We start from the raw sequence: 19,193 nt of genomic DNA on the forward strand, positions 1-19,193 counted from the left end.
TGGTTTGGATTCACTCCCAGAGACACACTCCATTGTGTCTCAAGACAGATGGATGCCAGCAAGGACAAGAACACCTATCAGCTACCTAGCAAGTCAAATGAACACTTGTGGACTCCTGTAGAAGTTGGTTTACTTGCAGGAAGTTTAACACATCTGAAGCATCCCTTCAAAGTTAACAGTAGCTGGGGAGAATGGTCTTGACTGAGATTAATTATTCTTTGATCTGTTACACACTGGAGTATTTTCCCTGCTGACATGTCCCTCTGTTTTCTTGCAGCTAAATGTCTGTACCACAAGTTATCTACCTAAGTTGTGTTTTGTGTTAGTTCCATTGTTTTCTTTCTTGCATTAATTGTATTCTTGGCATGCTTTAATCAGAAAATCGATACAAATAATGTTTATTTTAAAAATAGCTGCCAAGGCGCAGTCTTAAAAGCTAAACTCTACCTTCCTTACACCGTCATGTATATTATTGTTGATCTATTTCTAAATTTGTATGAAATTGGACATTGACTACTATGCAGGGTAGTCAGCTGTTTGTAAATTTTGTTTTTGGTGGTTCCAAGTTGACAGGTTAAATGTACGTGAATCTGAATTTCCTTGAAGTTGGGGTGGGATATACTTCAGAACTATCTCATTTCTCTTTACTCTTTGATAGCTGAACAAACTGCCTTTTAATAAAAGGAAAAGAGGAAAAATAGAGGGCTTGAACTGAAACTAGTAACTTGCAATTTCTTGCAATCAGTCAATGATTTGTGGGTTACCTAGTCAAGCCCCAGGCACTGAAAATGAAAATGTTCCCAGTCACCTTCATGAAGTTGGCAGGGCAACTGAGTTCCTAACAACAGGCTGTGCGGGGGGCAGGAATCACATACTTCAGAGATATCAATTCTCTATTTAGAGAAATGACACAGGCAGAACAGGAGAGGTAGCTTGATAAACCCTCAGTTTTGAGGCTGATGGTTCTTTAGTGATGCTCCTTACATGACTTCTACATATCCTCATTAATGTGAGCACACAATCCCTTTTGCTACCACCCTCTGCTCACCCCCCTGCAAATGAGGGCATGGGAATATAGGGGGATTTACTTTCACGTAAACACACATAGGAACTGGGCAAATCTCCACTGATTTCAATGGGAGTTGTAGCCCAATCCTATGCATGGCGACTCAGACACAGCTGTGTATATAAGTGCAGCCTTGAGCATGGGCTCAACTCTGGGTGGAGACAAGCAATAAACTTCTCTAGTCCCCTGCATACCTAGACTCGTTTCCCTAGGTATGCATGGTCAGATTCTCTCCCAGCACTTTGGAGAACCATAGAGACCAAGGAGTTGCATATGCGTAATAACTTATGATCCAGCAAATCAGGGATGGATGGCCTGTGACCCTCTCCAAACAAGACTCTTAATCTCAAGGTAATGGCTTCAAGCACCACATTGGGCAAAAGATTCCTGCATTGCAGGGGTTGGACTAGATGACCCAGGTGGTCCCCTTCTAACTTTAAAAAAATCTGTTTTAAACCCCTGACCAGTTCAGGTGGGTGGACACTGTAGTCCCACAAGATCTGGAGGGCTACAGGTTTCTCAACCTGCAGTAAACAGTTGCATTTTCCAATTGAAATAAATGAAGTTTAAGAACTTAACTCAAGCTGGCTTCCCATTACCTTTCTTGTCCCAGGCAATTCTCCAGTTAGATCCTTGACAACTGCCCAAAGCCCATCTTTTCTGGCATTCTTCTGCACGCAAAGCAGATGTTCCACCACTGAGTCAGGCGGCTGTTGTGTTTCTTTCTCAACTTGACCCCTAGCTCTTCGCCCTTTGATTCCTGTGTCTTAATCCTTGCTCTTCTTTTCCTTCCGGGATCTTTTCTTCATTTGACAGTCCTTCCTCACACAAAAGGGTTAATAGGAACCGCCTATGATTTACGCTTCCAATGCTGAGAAGTAACTCCAGGGATACATTTATTCCAAAGTTTGCGGCTGAAAGAAAGGAGCCCTCTCAAAGCATAGTAACCTGTGACTTCTTGCGAAAACTGGCACGAAATCCTCAGCCTTTCGAAGTGCCAAGTACGTATCAGTCCAGGTAACACCAAACCATTCACAGCACTGGCACATTTCTTAACATAGACAGTGAGGGAAGACCATCTAAACAGCTGACCGCTCTGTCATAAGCAACACTCTGAGGACATTCTCCACCCCTCTCTCTCAGCTTCGTACAGGTAAGTCCCAGTCAGCCCCGTTCAGGCTGCCTTTGATCTCCCCCCAAAGTAAATGCATCTGTCTTCTCACCTCCGTCAGCTGAAGGCTCTTTGAAATCCTCTTTCCTCGGTTCCATTCCCACCAAATCATCCTGGCATCTCTCAGTCCTCCTTTGGACTTCATTCTCCGTACCATTTGCCAAATGTCCTAATGAAGGTACAGTACACGTTTTGAAGAGAAGGGTCCTTTCTCTGCTGGTTATTAGCTTCTCTCGGTGGTCTATCAAAGGCAGCTTGTTCACTTTAGGAGTAAGGATCTATCTTCCCTACTCCTCTTTTTCATCCTGATTTCCCCCCCTTTTTGGTAAACATATTATCACTGCAAATTTCTTAAGATGTATCTCAAATGGAACATCTCTATTGCCCTCTACTGGCCTTTAAGTTAAGGTACCTATGCAACAGATGTTGATAGCAGCCATCCACTTCTATTTTCTGGTTCCTGGTCCTGCCTAAAATCAATAACGAGCAAATACATAGGGACCAAATTTTTCTGGCTTTCGTTTTTATTTCCCCACCTTGGATGATAAAATACCAGTTTGATTTACAGTTTGCTTTCTAACCACAGTAAGCCTAAAATGATCAACAGAAACAGATGGTAAGACAAGCCTGCTAATCAAATATGTTCTTCCAAAGAGGAGGGGACATTTTTGCCTTGAAGCTATTTATACATTTTCTGTTCAAGAATACGCAAAGTGATGTGCAACACAGAGCCATATGAAAACAATAATTTAAAACAGCTTTACTGGATAAAATTCAGAAACAATCAGCATGAAATTTCAGATCCTCCATCAGCAGGTGAAATAAATCTTTATTTTATTTTTATTTTTTTAAAAACAACCTCTAGAAAACACTAGGCCAAGCAGGCTACTATTTGAAGATCATTCCAAAAATTGTGATGCCACAACAGAGAAGGGTGTATTTGGTATACTTGCAGTTTGAACTTCCTGCGGCTGGCGGACTCCTCTCCAGTCCCACACCTAACAATTTTTTGGGGGGAATAATATTGGAGTAGGGATATTGGAGAATTCTGCTCTAAGCAGATACAGATACAGAAATACCCTGTGTTTGCATGTTCACTCAGTGTTCAGGGATGGGATTCCTTGAAGTGAACGCCATCCACATCTGTCCACAGCATTTTAATTTAAGCCTGCAGATTATGCGTAATTAATGTCTTTTTTCATGTTTCTTTGATGCTGTTATAAAGATGAAAAGGGGTTTAGAACCCTGTGGGGAGATAGCTAATTGATCGGCCTTTGACTACTTTTTTTTACTTTGAAAGAGAACACACAGGGAAGTCAATAACACAAGGTTTTTGCCTTTGACTGAGAGAGGGACTGCCACAGTATCTAGGTGCCTCTTTGCTCTTCTGATTTCTGACATTGGGGGTGGGGCAGCTAAAGGCATATTATATGCAACAAGATTGCAAACCTAAGTATGCCTGTTGTTGTTTAGTCGTTTAGTCGTGCCCGACTCTTCGTGACCCCATGGATCAGAGCACGCCAGGCACTCCTGTCTTCCACTGCCTCCCACAGTTTGGTCAAACTCATGCTGGTAGCTTCGAGAAAACTGTCCCACCATCTCATCCTCTGTCGCCCCCTTCTCCTTGTGCCCTCCATCTTTCCCAACATCAGGGTCTTTTCCAAGGAGTCTTCTCTTCTCGTGAGGTGGCCAGAGTATTGGAGCCTCAGCTTCAGGATCTGTCCTTCCAGTGAGCACTCAGGGCTGATTTCCTTCAGAATGGATAGGTTTGATCTTCTTGCAGTCCATGGGACTCTCCAGAGTCTCCTCCAGCACCATAATTCAAAAGCATCAATTCTTCGGCGATCAGCCTTCTTTATGGTCCAACTTTCACTTCCATACATCACTACTGGGAAAACCATAGCCTTTACTCTACGGACCTTTGTTGGCAAGGTGTTGTCTCTACTTTTTAAGATACTGTCTAGGTTTGTCATTGCTTTTCTCCCAAGAAGCAGGCGTCTTTTAATTTTGTGGCTGCTGTCACCATCTGCAGTGATCATGGAGCCCAAGAAAGTAAAATCTCTCACTGCCTCCATTTCTTCCCCTTCTATTTGCCAGGAGGTGATGGGACCAGTGGCCATGATCTCCCAGGCTGGAGACTGGGAGTGGCCACCGGGACCATCTAACACCAGTCCTAAAATACCTACTTTGGATCCCAGTATGTTTCTGAGCACAATTCAGTGTTGGTGCTGACCTTTAATGCCCTAAACAACCTTGACCCTTAAGGAGCATCTCCACCTCCATCGTCCAGCCTGGACGCAGGTCCAGCTCTGAGCGCCTCCTGTCAGTTCCCTCATTGTGAGATGTGAGGCTACAGGGACCCAGGCAGAGGGCCTTCTTGGCAGTGGTGCCCACCCAGTAGAATGCCTTCCCATCAGATGTCAAACACATAAACAACTACACAACTTTCTGAAGGCAGCCCTGTATTTTGAAGTTTTTAATGTTTTGATGTTTTTATTATGTTGGAAACAGCTCAGAGTGGCTTCCAGTTATTATTGTTGTTGTTGTTGTTGCTATTCTCAAAACTGTCCCTCATTGATTCCTCTGTGAGGGAAATGAGAGAGGATGACAAGGTTATACTGCAGCATCCCCAACCTTTGGCCCTCCAGATGTTTTGGCCTACAACTCCCATGATCCCTAGCTAACAGGACCAGTGGAAATTGATGGGATGATGGGAATTGTAGTCCTAAACATCTGGAGGGCCAAAGGTTGGGGATGTCTGTTATACTGAACTGTGAAGTCGTTAGTGAGAGCTGCTGCAATCCTAACCCCACTTACCAGGAGGCAAGTTCTACTGAATCCAATGAGGGTAACTTCTGAGTAGGCATGGTTAGGTTTGCAGGCATAGATGGCTTTGTGATGAACTTCATTAACCTTTGTCTTTAAGGTGTCTCAATGTTCTTTGCAGTTTTTGCAAATAGGGCTACCCCTCTCGAAACACGTTAACTTTGAAAGAGAACATGCAAGGAAGGTAAATAAGGATTAGTAAATATGTTAATTGCTGAGATATAAACAGCTGTTGCGTGCTACATAAAGAAGTCCCATAACACACATATTTCCACATTGGCAGATGATGAAACAGATCTAAGCCAAAAATGCAATGCTATTCTAAGCTGCATCAGCAGAAGTCTAGTGTCCAGACCAAGGGGAGTAATAGTACAACTCTATTTTGCCTTAATCAGACCACACTTGGAATCCCGTGTCCAGTTCTGGGCACCAGAGTTTAAGAAGGATTTTGACAGCCTGGAATGTGTGCAGAGGAGGGTGACCAAGACGATCAAAGGTCTGGAAACCAAGCCTTATGAGGAATGGTTGAAGGAGTTGGTTATGTTTAGCCTGCAAATGAGGAGATATGATAGCCACCTTCAAATATCTGAAGGGCTGTCACATGGAAGAGGGAGCAAGCTTGTTTTCCCCCTGCTCTGGAGGGTAGGACTCAAACCAGTGGATTCAAGTTACTCCTAATCCCACTGATTTTGAGGAAAAAATGAAACAACAAGCCTTTTAAAAATAAGAATTAAAAAACCACCTCAAATTTACTAAACTGAAGTGCTTTGACCAATCAGGAAGTGCTATATATTCAGTGTGTGGACTTGGCAGATGTATATAAGCAATACTTTCCCCTCTTTTTCTCCGTATCTTCCCTACAGTTCACATCCATCCAGATTATTATTAATAATTTTTTATCTCGTCCTCCTTCCCAAATGTGCCGTCAAATGATCCTTGGCATCCCCCCACCTCCAGCATTCATGATGTTTACAGCTACTTTGCTGAAGTATAAAATACACTTAAGAAGACTAATATCAAAACACAGATGTAGTGAAATGTGAATTGTTTTGTATATTTCACCCAACACTTATGATCGTTAAGCTTAAAGGCACAAAGACTAAATAGTAGCAAATGCACACAAGGGAATGAAGGTGAACTGCAAGCTCTTCAAACCCTCCATATGAAACCAATGTTCTGTTCACCTGTAGGAGAGGATCGGCAAGGTGTACGCTTAGTGCCACAAGTGTCACAAGTTTGAGGTTTTGACTGAATAGCTTGGCATGTCGGCATGGCTGTTACCTTCACTTTGAAAATATACTCCTCATTCTTCTTCTGTTTACAGGTCGATGCATTTAGTATCAGGGCAGAAGAAGCAAGCTCTTATTTTATTCCTGTAGTCACGAAGGTGCTAAGGTTCAAGTGAGATTAAAATGTGAAGCGGCACATGTTTGAGAGCATTTCCTCTGCTTCTAATCGGTTGGCACACCATTCTTTGCTGCCTGTTGCTCTGACGTACGTAACACAGACACAGAAACAGAAAACAGAGTGGTGGGGAAGAGAGCAGGAAGGAGAACAGAAATCTAGTTGTGTGCTTCACTGTGCGATGGGCTGTTTTTATTGTATTTGTATGGTTTTGCGGTGGAGCTGTGGGTTAATCCACAGAGCCTAGGACTTGCCGATCAGAAGGTTGGCGGTTCGAATCCCCGCAACGGGGTGAACTCCCGTTGCTTGGTCCCTGCTCCTGCCAGCCTAGCAGTTTGCAAACATGTCAAAGTGTAAGTAGATAAATAAGTACCGCTCCGGCGGGAAGGTAAACGGCATTTCCATGCACTGCTCTGGTTTGCCAGAAGTGGCTTAGTCATGCTGGCCACATGACCCGGAAGCTGTGTAAAGCAAGATGAGCGCCGCAACCCCAGAATTGGCCACGACTGGACCTAATGGTCAGCGGTCCCTTTACCTTTACTAAATGTGTGTGTGTGTGTTTGTGTGTGTGTGTAGTTTTAATCCAATCAATGTTTAATGGTTTTTTAATTGTTTCCTTGTGATTTCAGCTGTTGTTATTTTTATCTGTAGGCCACCTTGAGTCCCTGTCAAGGGAAAAGGTGAGGTATAAGAATGAAGACACAGTGCCGTCTAAAGTCACCCCCCATCCCTAATTCCCGGATCTAACACTACCTAGTTGGACCAATGCCAGATTCCAACATCTGATCACAGGTTCTTCTCAGTGAATACTCTCCATAGGATCTTAGCAACACTTATTTCTCTTCCCGTTGGACACCTCATCTCTCTCCCTCTCCTGCCCAACTGCCCTGCCTCCCTACAGGTTAGCTGCTACCTGCCTCCCTGCACAACATTCCTGTCTCCTTGGCAACAGTTGCCTGGGACGATGCATGAAATCCCGGCCTCCTCCAGGTGTATCTTCCATAGTGGCATCACATGTGCATTTGATTTTCCGGCACACTAATTGTCTATGTGGGGAAAGGTACGGCATTTTTTTTTTTTAGTAAATTGCTGTAAGGTTACAAATTTGCAGTGAGCTTTTATTGGGTTAGAGACAAAGTCATTCTTGTAAGTTTAAAAATAACACCGCCACCCACATATGACTGAACAGAGCTGAAATCTTGCAAATAGCAATGTGCTCTGTGTGGGGCTGCCTTTGAAAAGGGTTTGGAAACTTCAGCAAGTCCAGAATGCTGCAGCCAGGCTACTTACTGGGATGACATTATTATTATTATTATTATTATTATTATTATTATTATTATTATTATTATTATTATTATTATTATTATTTATTAGCTTCAGGTAGGCAGCCGTGTTGGTCTGACGCAGTTGAAATAATAATTTAAAAAAATTGTCCAGTAGCACCTTACAGACCAACTAAGTTTGTTCTGGTATAAGCTTTCGTGTGCATGCCCACTTCTGCTCATACTGGAACAAACTTAGTTGGTTTATAACAGGGGTGTCCAAACTGTTTTTCGGAATTTACCCCAAGAAATAAGCAGCCACAGGGGCCGGATTAAGCCCCCAAAACGGACTTTGGACATACCTGGTCTAGAAGGTGCTACTGGATAATTTTTTATTTTCATTTCAATAATAAACAATAATAATACGTGATTTATTTATACCCCACCTTTTTCCCTGGCAGGACCTCAAAACGGCTTACAGCTAAAAATAAGAACAGTTAAAACATTGGGGGGGACGGGGACGAGACAACGACAATTGAACATGGATAGAATTTTATATCTATCTACATTAAAACCATACAAATAATTACAATAAAAACAGCACAACACCCAGCCCTTTCGTTAGATCAGCCAGTTCCCAAAATCCTGTTGGGAACAAGAAAGTCTTCAGACATGAGAGTATGTGCATAGAGAGATGTGTTTTCTTTAAAATATGCAAGGTGCTTTTTATCTGGATTGTTTCAGCACTTAATATGGCTTATAAATTTCACAGCATTTATCTATGATCATAGCTCCTCTTGTATGGTATGATCTTCCATCTCAGAACTTCCGCATCTGAAGTATTAACACTGATTTCCACCTCCAAGTGCCAACTTCAACTGCACTCATTTGAAAAGGTTGCTTAGCCCTGAAGCTAGACACACACACACACACACACACACACACACTTCTTGTCACTTCGACTATCTTTAAAGAATTGGTGTACCATAAGTGTGTCTAATTAAAGGACAGTATCAATGGTCTGTCCCGAAAAATATCAAACAAAGGAAACAAACACTGGTGGGTAAATAGATGCAAACTGAATACTCACATAATTGCTCACTTGTAAACTTTTGGCTTTGGGTGAAAGCCATGGAGAGTCTGGGATTCCTCTGCTTTTTATTTCAGTGCCTCTCTCCTGACTAAATGTAGGAAACAGGGCATTTGCCAGCACACCAGGAAGGTGGTCAGGACAACCAAATGTGGATAAATAGGTTATATTTCTTAAATATAACAACTTGAGGATCTGCAAAAACAATTAACTAGTTGGATTCAACCAATGTAACCAAATCAACTTTAGTCCGGACAAGTATTCATTAATAAAGGGAAAGGGACCCCTGACCATTAGGTCTAGTCATGGCCGACTCTGGGGTTGCAGCGCTCATCTTGCTTTACTGGCCGAGGGAGCCGGTGTACAGCTTCCGTGTCATGTGGCCAACATGACTAAGCCGCTTCTGGCGAACCAGAGCAGCGCACAGAAACGCTGTTTACCTTCCTGCTGGAGCAGTACCTATTTATCTACTTGCACTTTGACATGCTTTTGAACAGCTAGGTTGGCAGGAGCAGGGACCGAGCAACGGGAGCTCACCCCGTTGCGGGGATTCGAACCACCGACCTTCTGATCGGCAAGTCCTAGGCTCTGTGGTTTAACCAACAGCGCCACCCGCGTCCCTTATTCATTAATATCCATCTATTCATTAATAGATGGAGGTAATTTCTACCCCCATCACCCGAGCAGGTTAACAGCTGCGTTCTGGATACACACAGCAAGGTTTCCCAAGATCCTCTCTGCTGCATGGACCTTGGGTATGAGAGTCCAACAGGCACATCATGTGTCTGTCAGGTCACCATGGCCCCATTGTGTCTGTTGGGTCAAAGGCCACCCCCAGAACCCACAGGCCATGCCTGACAACAGTGACTAAGGTATGGCCACAACCCAACACTGCTTCAGTTAAGTGTTCCATTATTTCTGAAATCTTCTCACCTGCTCGGCCCACATGCCAATTAGCCAAACTGAAGGAACACTACTCCAAAAAACATCACCCAACAGTATGGAGTAGGTGAAAAAGAAGAAGACCCCAGTCAATTAGGGTTTCCCCCCAAAGTCCTATTCAGACTCTGGAAAACAGGTGACTAGCTTGTACTGTAAAAGAGTGGGTGCTGAATAAAGAAGGAAGATTGTGGAGCAGAGCAAGCTTAAATAGCCTGTCACCACTTCTACCCATTGGGTGAAGTTGCCCATCAGGCCATAGCATTCTCCCCCAAGGCGATACTACTTCTCCTCATCTTCCAGGGGAGGAGTTTGGCAAATTCATTTCCTTCAAGTTGGCGGGCATGGCATTCTTTGAGATGCAAAACTTTTTAAGCCACCTCCTTTTCATAATATTTCCCCCCCCCCCCATTCTGAAAATGTCAAACCACCGTATACTTTATTTAAAAAGTATAATAAGTAACCCAAAATAGTTTTCTCAAAATATATTAACGGTCTGGGTTTAAAACTCTTAAGCGTATGTTGAGGGGGGCTTGAAATCACATGGACTGTAGCACAGAATGAAACAGTACAAATAGCGTGTTTAATCTTTATTTTCAATATGAAAACATGTGCTCTTAGTAGATGGAATTTACAAATTCAGTCAACAATGTTCAATAATGAATTATGCTTAACATATAACAGCTGAATTGTTGCACACAAGTTAAAAGTGCTAATAGTTCGTAATATTCACATAAACACGTCCACTATAATGTTCATAATGAACAAAAAATGAAGACAGGCTAGGCTTCAAAGAACTGTGAAACCAGTTCGGTGAGCCAAAAATACCTTTAGACTTTTCTTTCTTGCAAAGCACTAACTCCCCTTCCACCACCACACAGCAAACTGTTTTTGAAACTGAGGGAAGTCTTGGAAGCAGATTTATTCGTACGGCATAGGGATCAGCTACTCAAAGTGGGGAAATCAAACTAACTGTGCTACTGCAAACCCACTGCATGAGTTTAAACAGCTCTTTAGAACTCGTCCAAAGATCTAGACTTGCAACTAGTAAGATAGCCAAGACAGACTTATTGTGATGGTTTAAACAGCTCAGATAATTGGTAGCGGATTACTATTACACATATTTGGGTCGACTCAATTGAGTGGTATAGCGGGCCAGTGTCATGAATTACACTTGTCAGTCACCAACTGTAAAAGATGGTCTTCGGCATGTGTGTAATTTCTTCTCCATTGGGAATCAGTGACTGAACGATGAAAGCCTTAGTCCTTGTTTAAAGCAGGTTTGCTCCAAATATAAGAGTGATTTCCACTTTGTAGGAGTAACTCGTGATCCTAATTTTAGGAACTAAGAGGCCTAAACACAAACTAATGCAACCATGTTACATGCATTAGAACAAATATTAAGTTTTCAAATATAAAACTGAGGAAGCATCATTTAAGCACCTATACATTAAGAAGAAACGTGCTTACCACCAATGCAACAAGAGAGAAGTTCCAGCAGACTCACAGTAATCCTGAGATACACACAAGTGGGAATTGCAGGAAAAGAAACTTAGGGGAGGAGAGAGACCCTGCAAACAGCCCTGTAATAACCATGACACAGAATATTGAGAAAGGATAAAATAAAACCCTGGCAAAAAGGCGGGAGGGGGAATAGAATGGAATGGTTCCATCAAGTTAGAAGTATTGTTTCTGAGAGACGGGGCAGGAAGGTGTGGGGGACTCCCTGGTCCTGAATGGGGTAACTGTACCCCTAAAGCAGGCATGGCCAAACTTGGCCCTCCAGCTGTTTTGGGATTACAATTCCCATCATCCCTGACCACTGGTCCTGTTATCTAGGGATGATGGGAGTTGTAGTCCCAAAACAGCTGGAGGGCTAAGTTTGGCCATGCCTGCCCTAAAGGACCAGGGGCGCAGCTTGGAGGTCATTTTGGAATCACAGCTGTCCACGGAGGCTGTCCACAGATTAGTTCTGCATCACAGCTGTCCACAGATTAGTTCTGCATCCAGAACGATTGTCTACCAGCTCCATCTGGTACGCAGGCTGAAACCCTACCTGCTTGTGCATTGTCTCACCAGGGTAGTACATGCTCTGGTTATCTCCCGCTTGGACTCCTGCAATGCGCTGTATGTGGGGCTACCTTTGAAGGTGACTTGGAAACTACAACTAATCAAGAATACAGCAGCTAGACTGGTGACTGATGGCAGTCACCAGGACCGTATAACACCAGCCCTAAAGAATCTACGCTAGCTCCCAATAAGTTTCCGAGCACAATTCAAAGTGTTGGTGCTGACCTTTAAAACCCTAAACGGCCTTGGCCTATATACCTGAAAGAGTGTCTCCACCCCCATTGTTCTGCCCGGACACTGAGGTCCACTTCCGAAGGCCTTCTGGTGGTTCCCTCACTGCGAGATGTGAAGCTACAGGGACCCAGGTAGAGGGCCTTCTTGGTAGTGGCGCCCACCCTGTGGAACACCTTCCCATCAAATGTCAAACAGATACTACTATTTGACTTTTACAAACCATCTGAAGGCTTAGTTCAGGGAAGTTTTTAATGGAAGACAGAGAAACGTAGATAAATGGTGTGCTGTTGTCTGGACAGGTCACTTAAATGTGCCCAGGGGTGGAAGAGAGTGCTCCCCAGAGAGAGCAATGAAATTGAAAGAATTCAGTGGGCCCTGGCACAAGTGGGTCCACTCCCTCTCAAAAATCCCTTAAATAATGGGGTGGGGAAAGGACTTACCATGCTCTGTACTGGCTGTTGAATGCAGTAGGAGGGGACTGGGGCTGGTGGATGGAATAAGGTGGAATGCAGTAGCTGAAAGCCTGAACTTTCAACATGGTAACAGTAATTACTGACTTCCAAATAGGTGGAAAAATTTGTTTCAGCCAGTGCTTATTTATAAATGAGTTCCCCACAACACACAAAGGAAAATAGTGAGGTGTGTGAAATTGTAATACAGTGGTACCTCAGGTTACATACACTTCAGGTTACATATGCTTCACTTTACAGACTCCGCTAACCCAGAAATAGTGCTTCAGGTTAAGAACTTTGCTTCAGGATGAGAACAGAAATCGTGCTCCGGCGGTGCGGCAGCAGCTGGAGGCCCCATTAGCTAAAGTGGTGCTTCAGGATAAGAACAGTTTCAGGTTAAGTACGTATCTCCAGAATGAATTAAGTACTTAACCCGAGGTACCACTGTATAATGAAAATATTAACCAAGTTTTAAAAGTGGAAATGCTTGTACCTGCAGTATTTTAGTAGTCATTCCTGTGTTTCAGTAAATTATATTGGACACAGTACAGTGATACCTCGGGTTAAGTACTTAATTCGTTCTGGAGGTCCGTACTTAATCTGAAACTGTTCTTACCCTAAAGCACCACTTTAGCTAATGGGGCCTCCTGCTGCCGCCACGCCGCCGGAGCACGATTTCTGTTCTCATCCTGAAGCAAAGTTCTTAACCTGAAGCACTATTTCTGGGTTAGCGGAGTCTGTAACCTGAAGTGAATGTAACCTGAAGTGTATGTAACCCGAGGTACCACTGTAGTAAGGGGTTGCAAATATAAACATGATTTGTTTCTAATTCTGGGTGTGTGCTCAGTGTAATGAATGTTTGGCCTAATTACTCAATGTTGAGGATGTGTTTTCAACAACTCAAATTTTGGCAAGGCAGCAAATTACTGAAACCTGGACCTCAAGGCTTGTTCTTGGCTTACTTGTCGTTTTTTGTTTAGAAGAAACAAACCTATGAGCACACATGTCTTGAGTACACATGTCATAGTAAGTAAACCAGGGTTAGTGTTTTGGTGCTCCTAAGAGTGGGGAGTAAAACAGGAGTGATTTAGCAGCATACACAAGCACAATATTTATTCACAGTGAGATGTGTTTTATGTACTTCCATGGCATGTGACTAGGATCAATGGCTCCTAATAAAACAAGGTTCAAGTTGGCAAAACTAAGCTGAAATGTAAACATTTGCCTGAAAGCTACCTGCCAAGAGTAGAGTAAAATTTTCCAAAGAACTTATTAATTTCTGTATTTTGGTAAAAGAAGGGTGCACGTATTTGCAACAAAAATATTTACATGCAGAAAAATGAATTCTACAAGTAAGTGTTTCAGCAAGGCTCAGTGGCAGAACACTAAACTATACAGTGGTACCTCGGGTTACATACGCTTCAGGCTACAGACTCCGCTAACCCAGAAATAGTGCTTCAGGTTAAGAACTTTGATTCAGGATGAGAACAGAAATTGTGCTCCGGCGGCGCGGCGGCAGCAGGAGGCCCCATTAGTTAAAGTGGTGCTTCAGGTTAAGAACAGTTTCAGGTTAAATACGGACCTCCAGAACGAATTAAGTACGTAACCAGAGGTACCACTGTATGTTAGAATTAAGTGCAAAAGCCTCAGACTCATTGCTCTCCCCTCCTCATCAAAGCAATGCTCATGGAGGGAACGGAAAATTGGTAGCTTTCACTTCCATTTTCAAATGTATCTTTTTTGTTATGTACAAACATGGAACTGTGGTTTACTGTCTACCAGGGCTTTTCTTCAACCGGAGCTCACAGGATCTCAGCTCCAGCACCTCTCAGATGGACACTATTGCCATTCTAAAAGAACAAGGCAGAAGTTCTAGAAAAACTGCGGTTTGCTCTGGTTTAGTGAAACCAGCAGGCATCATTACTAGTCACAAATTGGCTTATTCCAATTAAGGGGTGGGAGTGTATTAGCCAAAGGCTCATATACGTAACACTAATCTGTGGCTAAACATTGCATGCAAAAAAGCAGATGCAAAACAAATTGAGGTTTATATTTTTAACTTATGCAGTTCTGCGTGGTATGAGTGGAATTTTCCTGTGTCCTTTGGAGAAAAAGAAATTATAATTATATGCTTTGTTAAATCTGGATATTATAACCTCCTGATGTCTGGAATGGATTAGAAAAAGCAGAAATATTACAGTGTGTCTGAACCATGAAAAGTCCTAACAGCATATAGAATTTTCAACTCCATGAAATCCCTCTCCTTCCCCTCATTTTTTAAATGTGAAACATAAACTGAGATTACCAACCACCTTTCATCTTGCTGCATTCTGACATGTGTCTGTCAGTATTTTAGGACTATGATAATACAATAAAACTTCAAACTATCAGGCACAAGCTGTTCAAAATACAAGCAAAGTGTTTTCCCCCCTTATAGTTTGCAGTTATCTTCCATAAATATTACAGCAAGATGCAAAAGTTGAGCAATTTTATTCCCCACTAATTTCTCTGCCTGAAATTTAAGCATATAATTCCTTTTCCGTTCAAATTAATCGGTCTTAGATGTGCTTACCTCTGCTAGATCAAACTTTGCAAACAGCACATGATATAGGTAACAGAAGTGGATGCGCCTCAGTTTAGCATTCAAAACTGACAATGAAATGCTTTTTAAGTATAATCCAAAACTGCTACAATAAGACAGAAACAGCAGCAGCAAGCTGCATTAAACTGTTTTGAGTTTCCCAGAAAGAGGTATTATATTTTCACATATTTAAGTAGCTATATTCAAAATAGCATTTTTCCTGTGAAATAATTTGTTTTATCTGCCACTAGCATTCAACATTTTTTCAGTGGTGGAAATGTGAATAACTTCACTGTTCTAATTTTAGAGGTGACGATTAAGAGTTAAATGTTTGCCAGGTAGCAGGGCGGTGTCACTTAAGGCCACTTCCTATATTTAAATTGTAATATAGTCATAGAAAGGAGTGCTCATACCTGCTAATCACTTCTGTATCTGACATTGCAACATAAAATCTATGTCTTTGAGGGGTGGGATGAACTCACCACCTAGGGTGAATAAATGAGGTAGCCTTTTCAGATTGCCAATGAGCCTAGAATATGATCAGCCATGCTGACCGCTGGTAACAAATAAGTGACAGTGGAAAAGTACATTAAATGTGTAAAATAAATTGCCAAATATACATAATGTCCAATTTGGGGCTTTAAGTTTTGCAACTTTGACCTAATTTGGTGGTGTAAGGCGGGTCAAATAGGGACACGGGTGGTGCTGTGGGTTAAACCACAGAGCCTAGGACTGGCTGATCAGAAGGTCGGCGGTTCAAATCCCCGCGATGGGGTGAGCTCCCGTTGCTCGATCCCTGCTCCTTTCCACCTAGCAGTTCGAAAGCACGTCAAAGTGCAAGTAGATAAATAGGTACCCCTCCAGCGGGAAGGTAAATGGCGTTTCCGTGCACTGCTCTGGTTTGCCAGAAGCAGCTTAGTCCTCCTGGCCACATGACCCAGAAACTGTACACCGGGCTCCCTCGGCCAGTAAAGCGAGATGAGCACCGCAACCCCAGAGTCGGCCACGACTGGACCTAATGGTCAGGGGTCCCTTTACCTTTACCTTTTTAAGGCGGGTCAAATTAACTGGAAAACATCCTTAATGTATTAAAGTAATTTTTGAGAGCATCACTGAACAAGAATGAAACAAATAGTAGATGTCTTTTTCCTGCTGATGGGCGGCATGCCCACAACCAATTTCCTAAACCATGCACTGCAATTATGTGACTAGCATCTGCAGCAAATGTGCACACTGGCCCCAGATGGTAAGAACCACCCCATTTTTAGACTCCACTGCCCATAGACAAAATGGAGAGCTGTATGTGCAAGCAAATAGGTAAATATGCTGAAAGGCAGTAGCCATATATCAGTGTGAACTTCCTCACCCTGAGTAGTCAGGAATAAACTTTCCCCATGTTAACACTCCAGGCTTGGGAGCCATTTGTTAGAGCTTTTCTGCAATTAACCTTCCAAGCTGACTTCATCAGATGAGTTCCCCATTAGAGAAAAAATGCTCAGAGCTCCAGGTAATGAATAAAGCACACTACAGAATTATGTTCTTGTGCTGCAATCATTTGCACACTTAATCTAGATTAAGCCACTGAATACAGTGGGATTTACTTCTGAGTAGACAGCTATAGGATTGAACTTCTAAACATTTTTTTTTACCGCTAAGCACAGTTAATTGTAAAAAAGTATAGATTCAGTCCTATATAACCATTCCAATTCCTTCCAGATGAGGATTACACCCACTGGCCTGTTTGTCCTCTAAAATGAGGTTTTTCTATTTGGATTTATGTAGAAAATGATTACAATGGAAACATATGGTTGCTGACTATATAAAAAAAAATCAACCTTCAGAGAGGAGGAGTGATTACTATTAAAATTCTAAATCATTTAGCATTCTAATTCACTTAACTACGGTCATTTTTGGTCATTCAACATCTGTTTTTAATATAATTTGTATTCAAAAGTTTTTAAAAGGACATTAAGACAATGACTTTTTTGGAGAAGAAAAAAAATTACTGTCACATTTCAACCCAAATCGCAGGAGTCAAAAGACCTATTTTTGCATTTCTTCACTTACTATGTGCAGAGTCTTATATGATTAGTTTAAATTATTAGACCTATATCCAATAAAGATCACATAAGAAAAAGCAAAATAGAAACAATGTTCTCCTGGATCTAATCAAAGTGAGTACAAAAGTTAAATTGTAATAATCACTCTTTCTTTTAAACATAATAACACAGAGATTCTGCCTCTTAGATAGTACCTGCTTCACCACAGTTTCAGTAACATAGTAAACAAAGCAACATTTGACATTTCTTATAAATTAAAACACTGAGGTGCTACTCTCAACAAATATACAAAAATAATATCAATCCATCTGCCCAATTCCTCATTCCAGGGGAACATCTGAATGTCAATCATCATTATAGACATCTCCTGCAAATGGAAGATGCACCTGACTTCCTGTGACATTGGGGAGTCGTGAAAGGTCAGGAAGGGTCTGGATCCGTGACTTGAGTTCTTTCCGTACCTGAGAGACTCTGGCTAATTTGCGCTTGTATTCCTGAAAGACAAGAAGAACTTTAGAGACTCCCTTCCACACTTATCCCATTCACTACTTGTTCTCAAACAGTTCTCAAAACGCAATGTCCCCCTCTTAACTACTTCACGGCCAGTGTGCAGACTCACATAGGCTGCCTGTCAAACCTTCCAGGGCTTCTCTTAGTTGTTCACCTTCTGTCCTCAGGTACAGACTGTCTTTTCCTCACGCCAAAAAAAAGCAACGTTTTTTTCAGGATAGGGTGGATTTTTATGCTCTCACAGTGATTTTCTAGACTGGTCTTGCATTATGTCAGTGGTGGGCAAACTTGGCCCTCCAGCTGTTTTGGGACTACAACTCCCATCATCCCTAGCTAAAAGGACCAGTGGTCAGGGATGATGGGAGTTGTAGTCCCAAAACAGCTGGAGGGCCAAGTTTGCCCACCACTGCATTATATGAAAAGTCAGCCATTACGGAGGCAATGGGTTTCTTTGTTGACCCTGTACTTGTGTCTTTAGCATCAACCTGGCATGCAGAAATAAAGCAAGTGAAACTGCATAGCACAAGTGAGAGAAAAATACCACTTTCTGACATTTCTCATCAAGAAAGCTAACAACAAACAGGAACTGTAAAAAGGTGGAGTGTTACCTCAATGTGGCTTTTAATAATTTTAAAAAATGATCTGCATATAAAAATGCTTTGTAAAAGCTTAGAAATTGGGTTAAAATACACATCAACTCTTTGAGAAGTAGGGATAGGTGAAGCTGTCTATTTCTTTTTTGCAGAGGGGTGAAATATAAGAATTTTTTAAAAGTTTTTCATAATACTATAAGATATAAAAGACTAATCTAAAAAACAAAAAGAGATGCTACAAAAAATACAACTAGACTAAGTAGAATACAGTCCTCTCTTCTTATTTAATTGAAAGTTCAAAAAGTACATAATTATATGCGCACTAAACATTATGAGACGTAAATAAAAGAGAGAGAAAGAAAAAGAGAATCACAACCCGTGTAGAAGGGGAAATAAAGCGGGGAAGGGGAAAACCCAAAACTGTATACTTTACAAGGTTGTTATTGTACTTCACCAGATTGTGTCCTATTACAGTATTTGTAAGAATGTATTCCAAATTTCATTGAATTTGTCCATGGCAAGTCTGCATTTATATGCAAGTTGTTCATATGTTGCGAGTTTGTATAAGTCTTCAATCCAATCGTAGAAGGGAGCCACATTTTTATTTTTCCAATTCATCAGTATCAGTCTTCTTGCTGTGGTGAGGGCATGGAGAGCCCACTTGGAATACAGAGTCCTTTCTTAAAGGGAGTTCTTGACCCTTGCTGTTGTTGTTCAGTCGTTTAGTCGTGTCCGACTCTTCGTGACCCCCTGGACCAGAGCACGCCAGGCACTTCTGTCTTCCACTGCCTCCTGCAGTTTGGTCAAACTCATGATGGTAGCTTCGAGAACACTGTCCAACCATCTCATCTTCTGTCATCCCCCTCTCCTTGTGCCCTCAATCTTTTCCAACATCAGGGTCTTTTCCAGGGAGTCTTCTCTTCTCATGAGGTGGC

At 42.1% G+C, this 19,193-nt stretch overlaps 1 protein-coding gene and 1 long non-coding RNA gene across 3 annotated transcripts in view; both read right to left on the bottom strand.

Moving 5' to 3' along the window:
- Positions 1 to 5,040: 5,040 nt before the first annotated feature.
- LOC308571470 lies at positions 5,041 to 7,628 on the bottom strand. The gene is made up of 3 exons (XR_014001468.1): positions 7,221 to 7,628; positions 6,345 to 6,552; positions 5,041 to 5,222 (listed from the first exon to the last, which is right to left on the bottom strand). It is a non-coding gene; the product is annotated as an uncharacterized lncRNA (long non-coding RNA).
- A 2,705-nt stretch (positions 7,629 to 10,333) lies between these two features.
- RPRD1A (regulation of nuclear pre-mRNA domain containing 1A) overlaps positions 10,334 to 19,193 on the bottom strand; it is a 43,141-nt gene continuing 34,281 nt past the window's right edge. The window contains exons 7-8 of one of the 2 annotated variants that reach the window (XR_014001292.1): positions 13,919 to 17,649; positions 10,334 to 12,728 (exon numbers count right to left, since the gene is read on the bottom strand). Coding sequence is in view for 1 of the 2 variants with exons in the window: in XM_081166786.1 (XP_081022912.1) it covers positions 17,500 to 17,649 (150 nt within the window). In the remaining variant the exon portion in view is untranslated. Of the gene's footprint in view, positions 17,650 to 19,193 lie in introns of both variants that reach the window. The other variant, XM_081166786.1, reaches the window with a different exon arrangement.

Source organism: Podarcis bocagei (assembly GCF_964188305.1).
Source record: "Podarcis bocagei genome assembly, chromosome: 13".
NCBI classification, from domain to species: domain Eukaryota; kingdom Metazoa; phylum Chordata; class Lepidosauria; order Squamata; family Lacertidae; genus Podarcis; species Podarcis bocagei.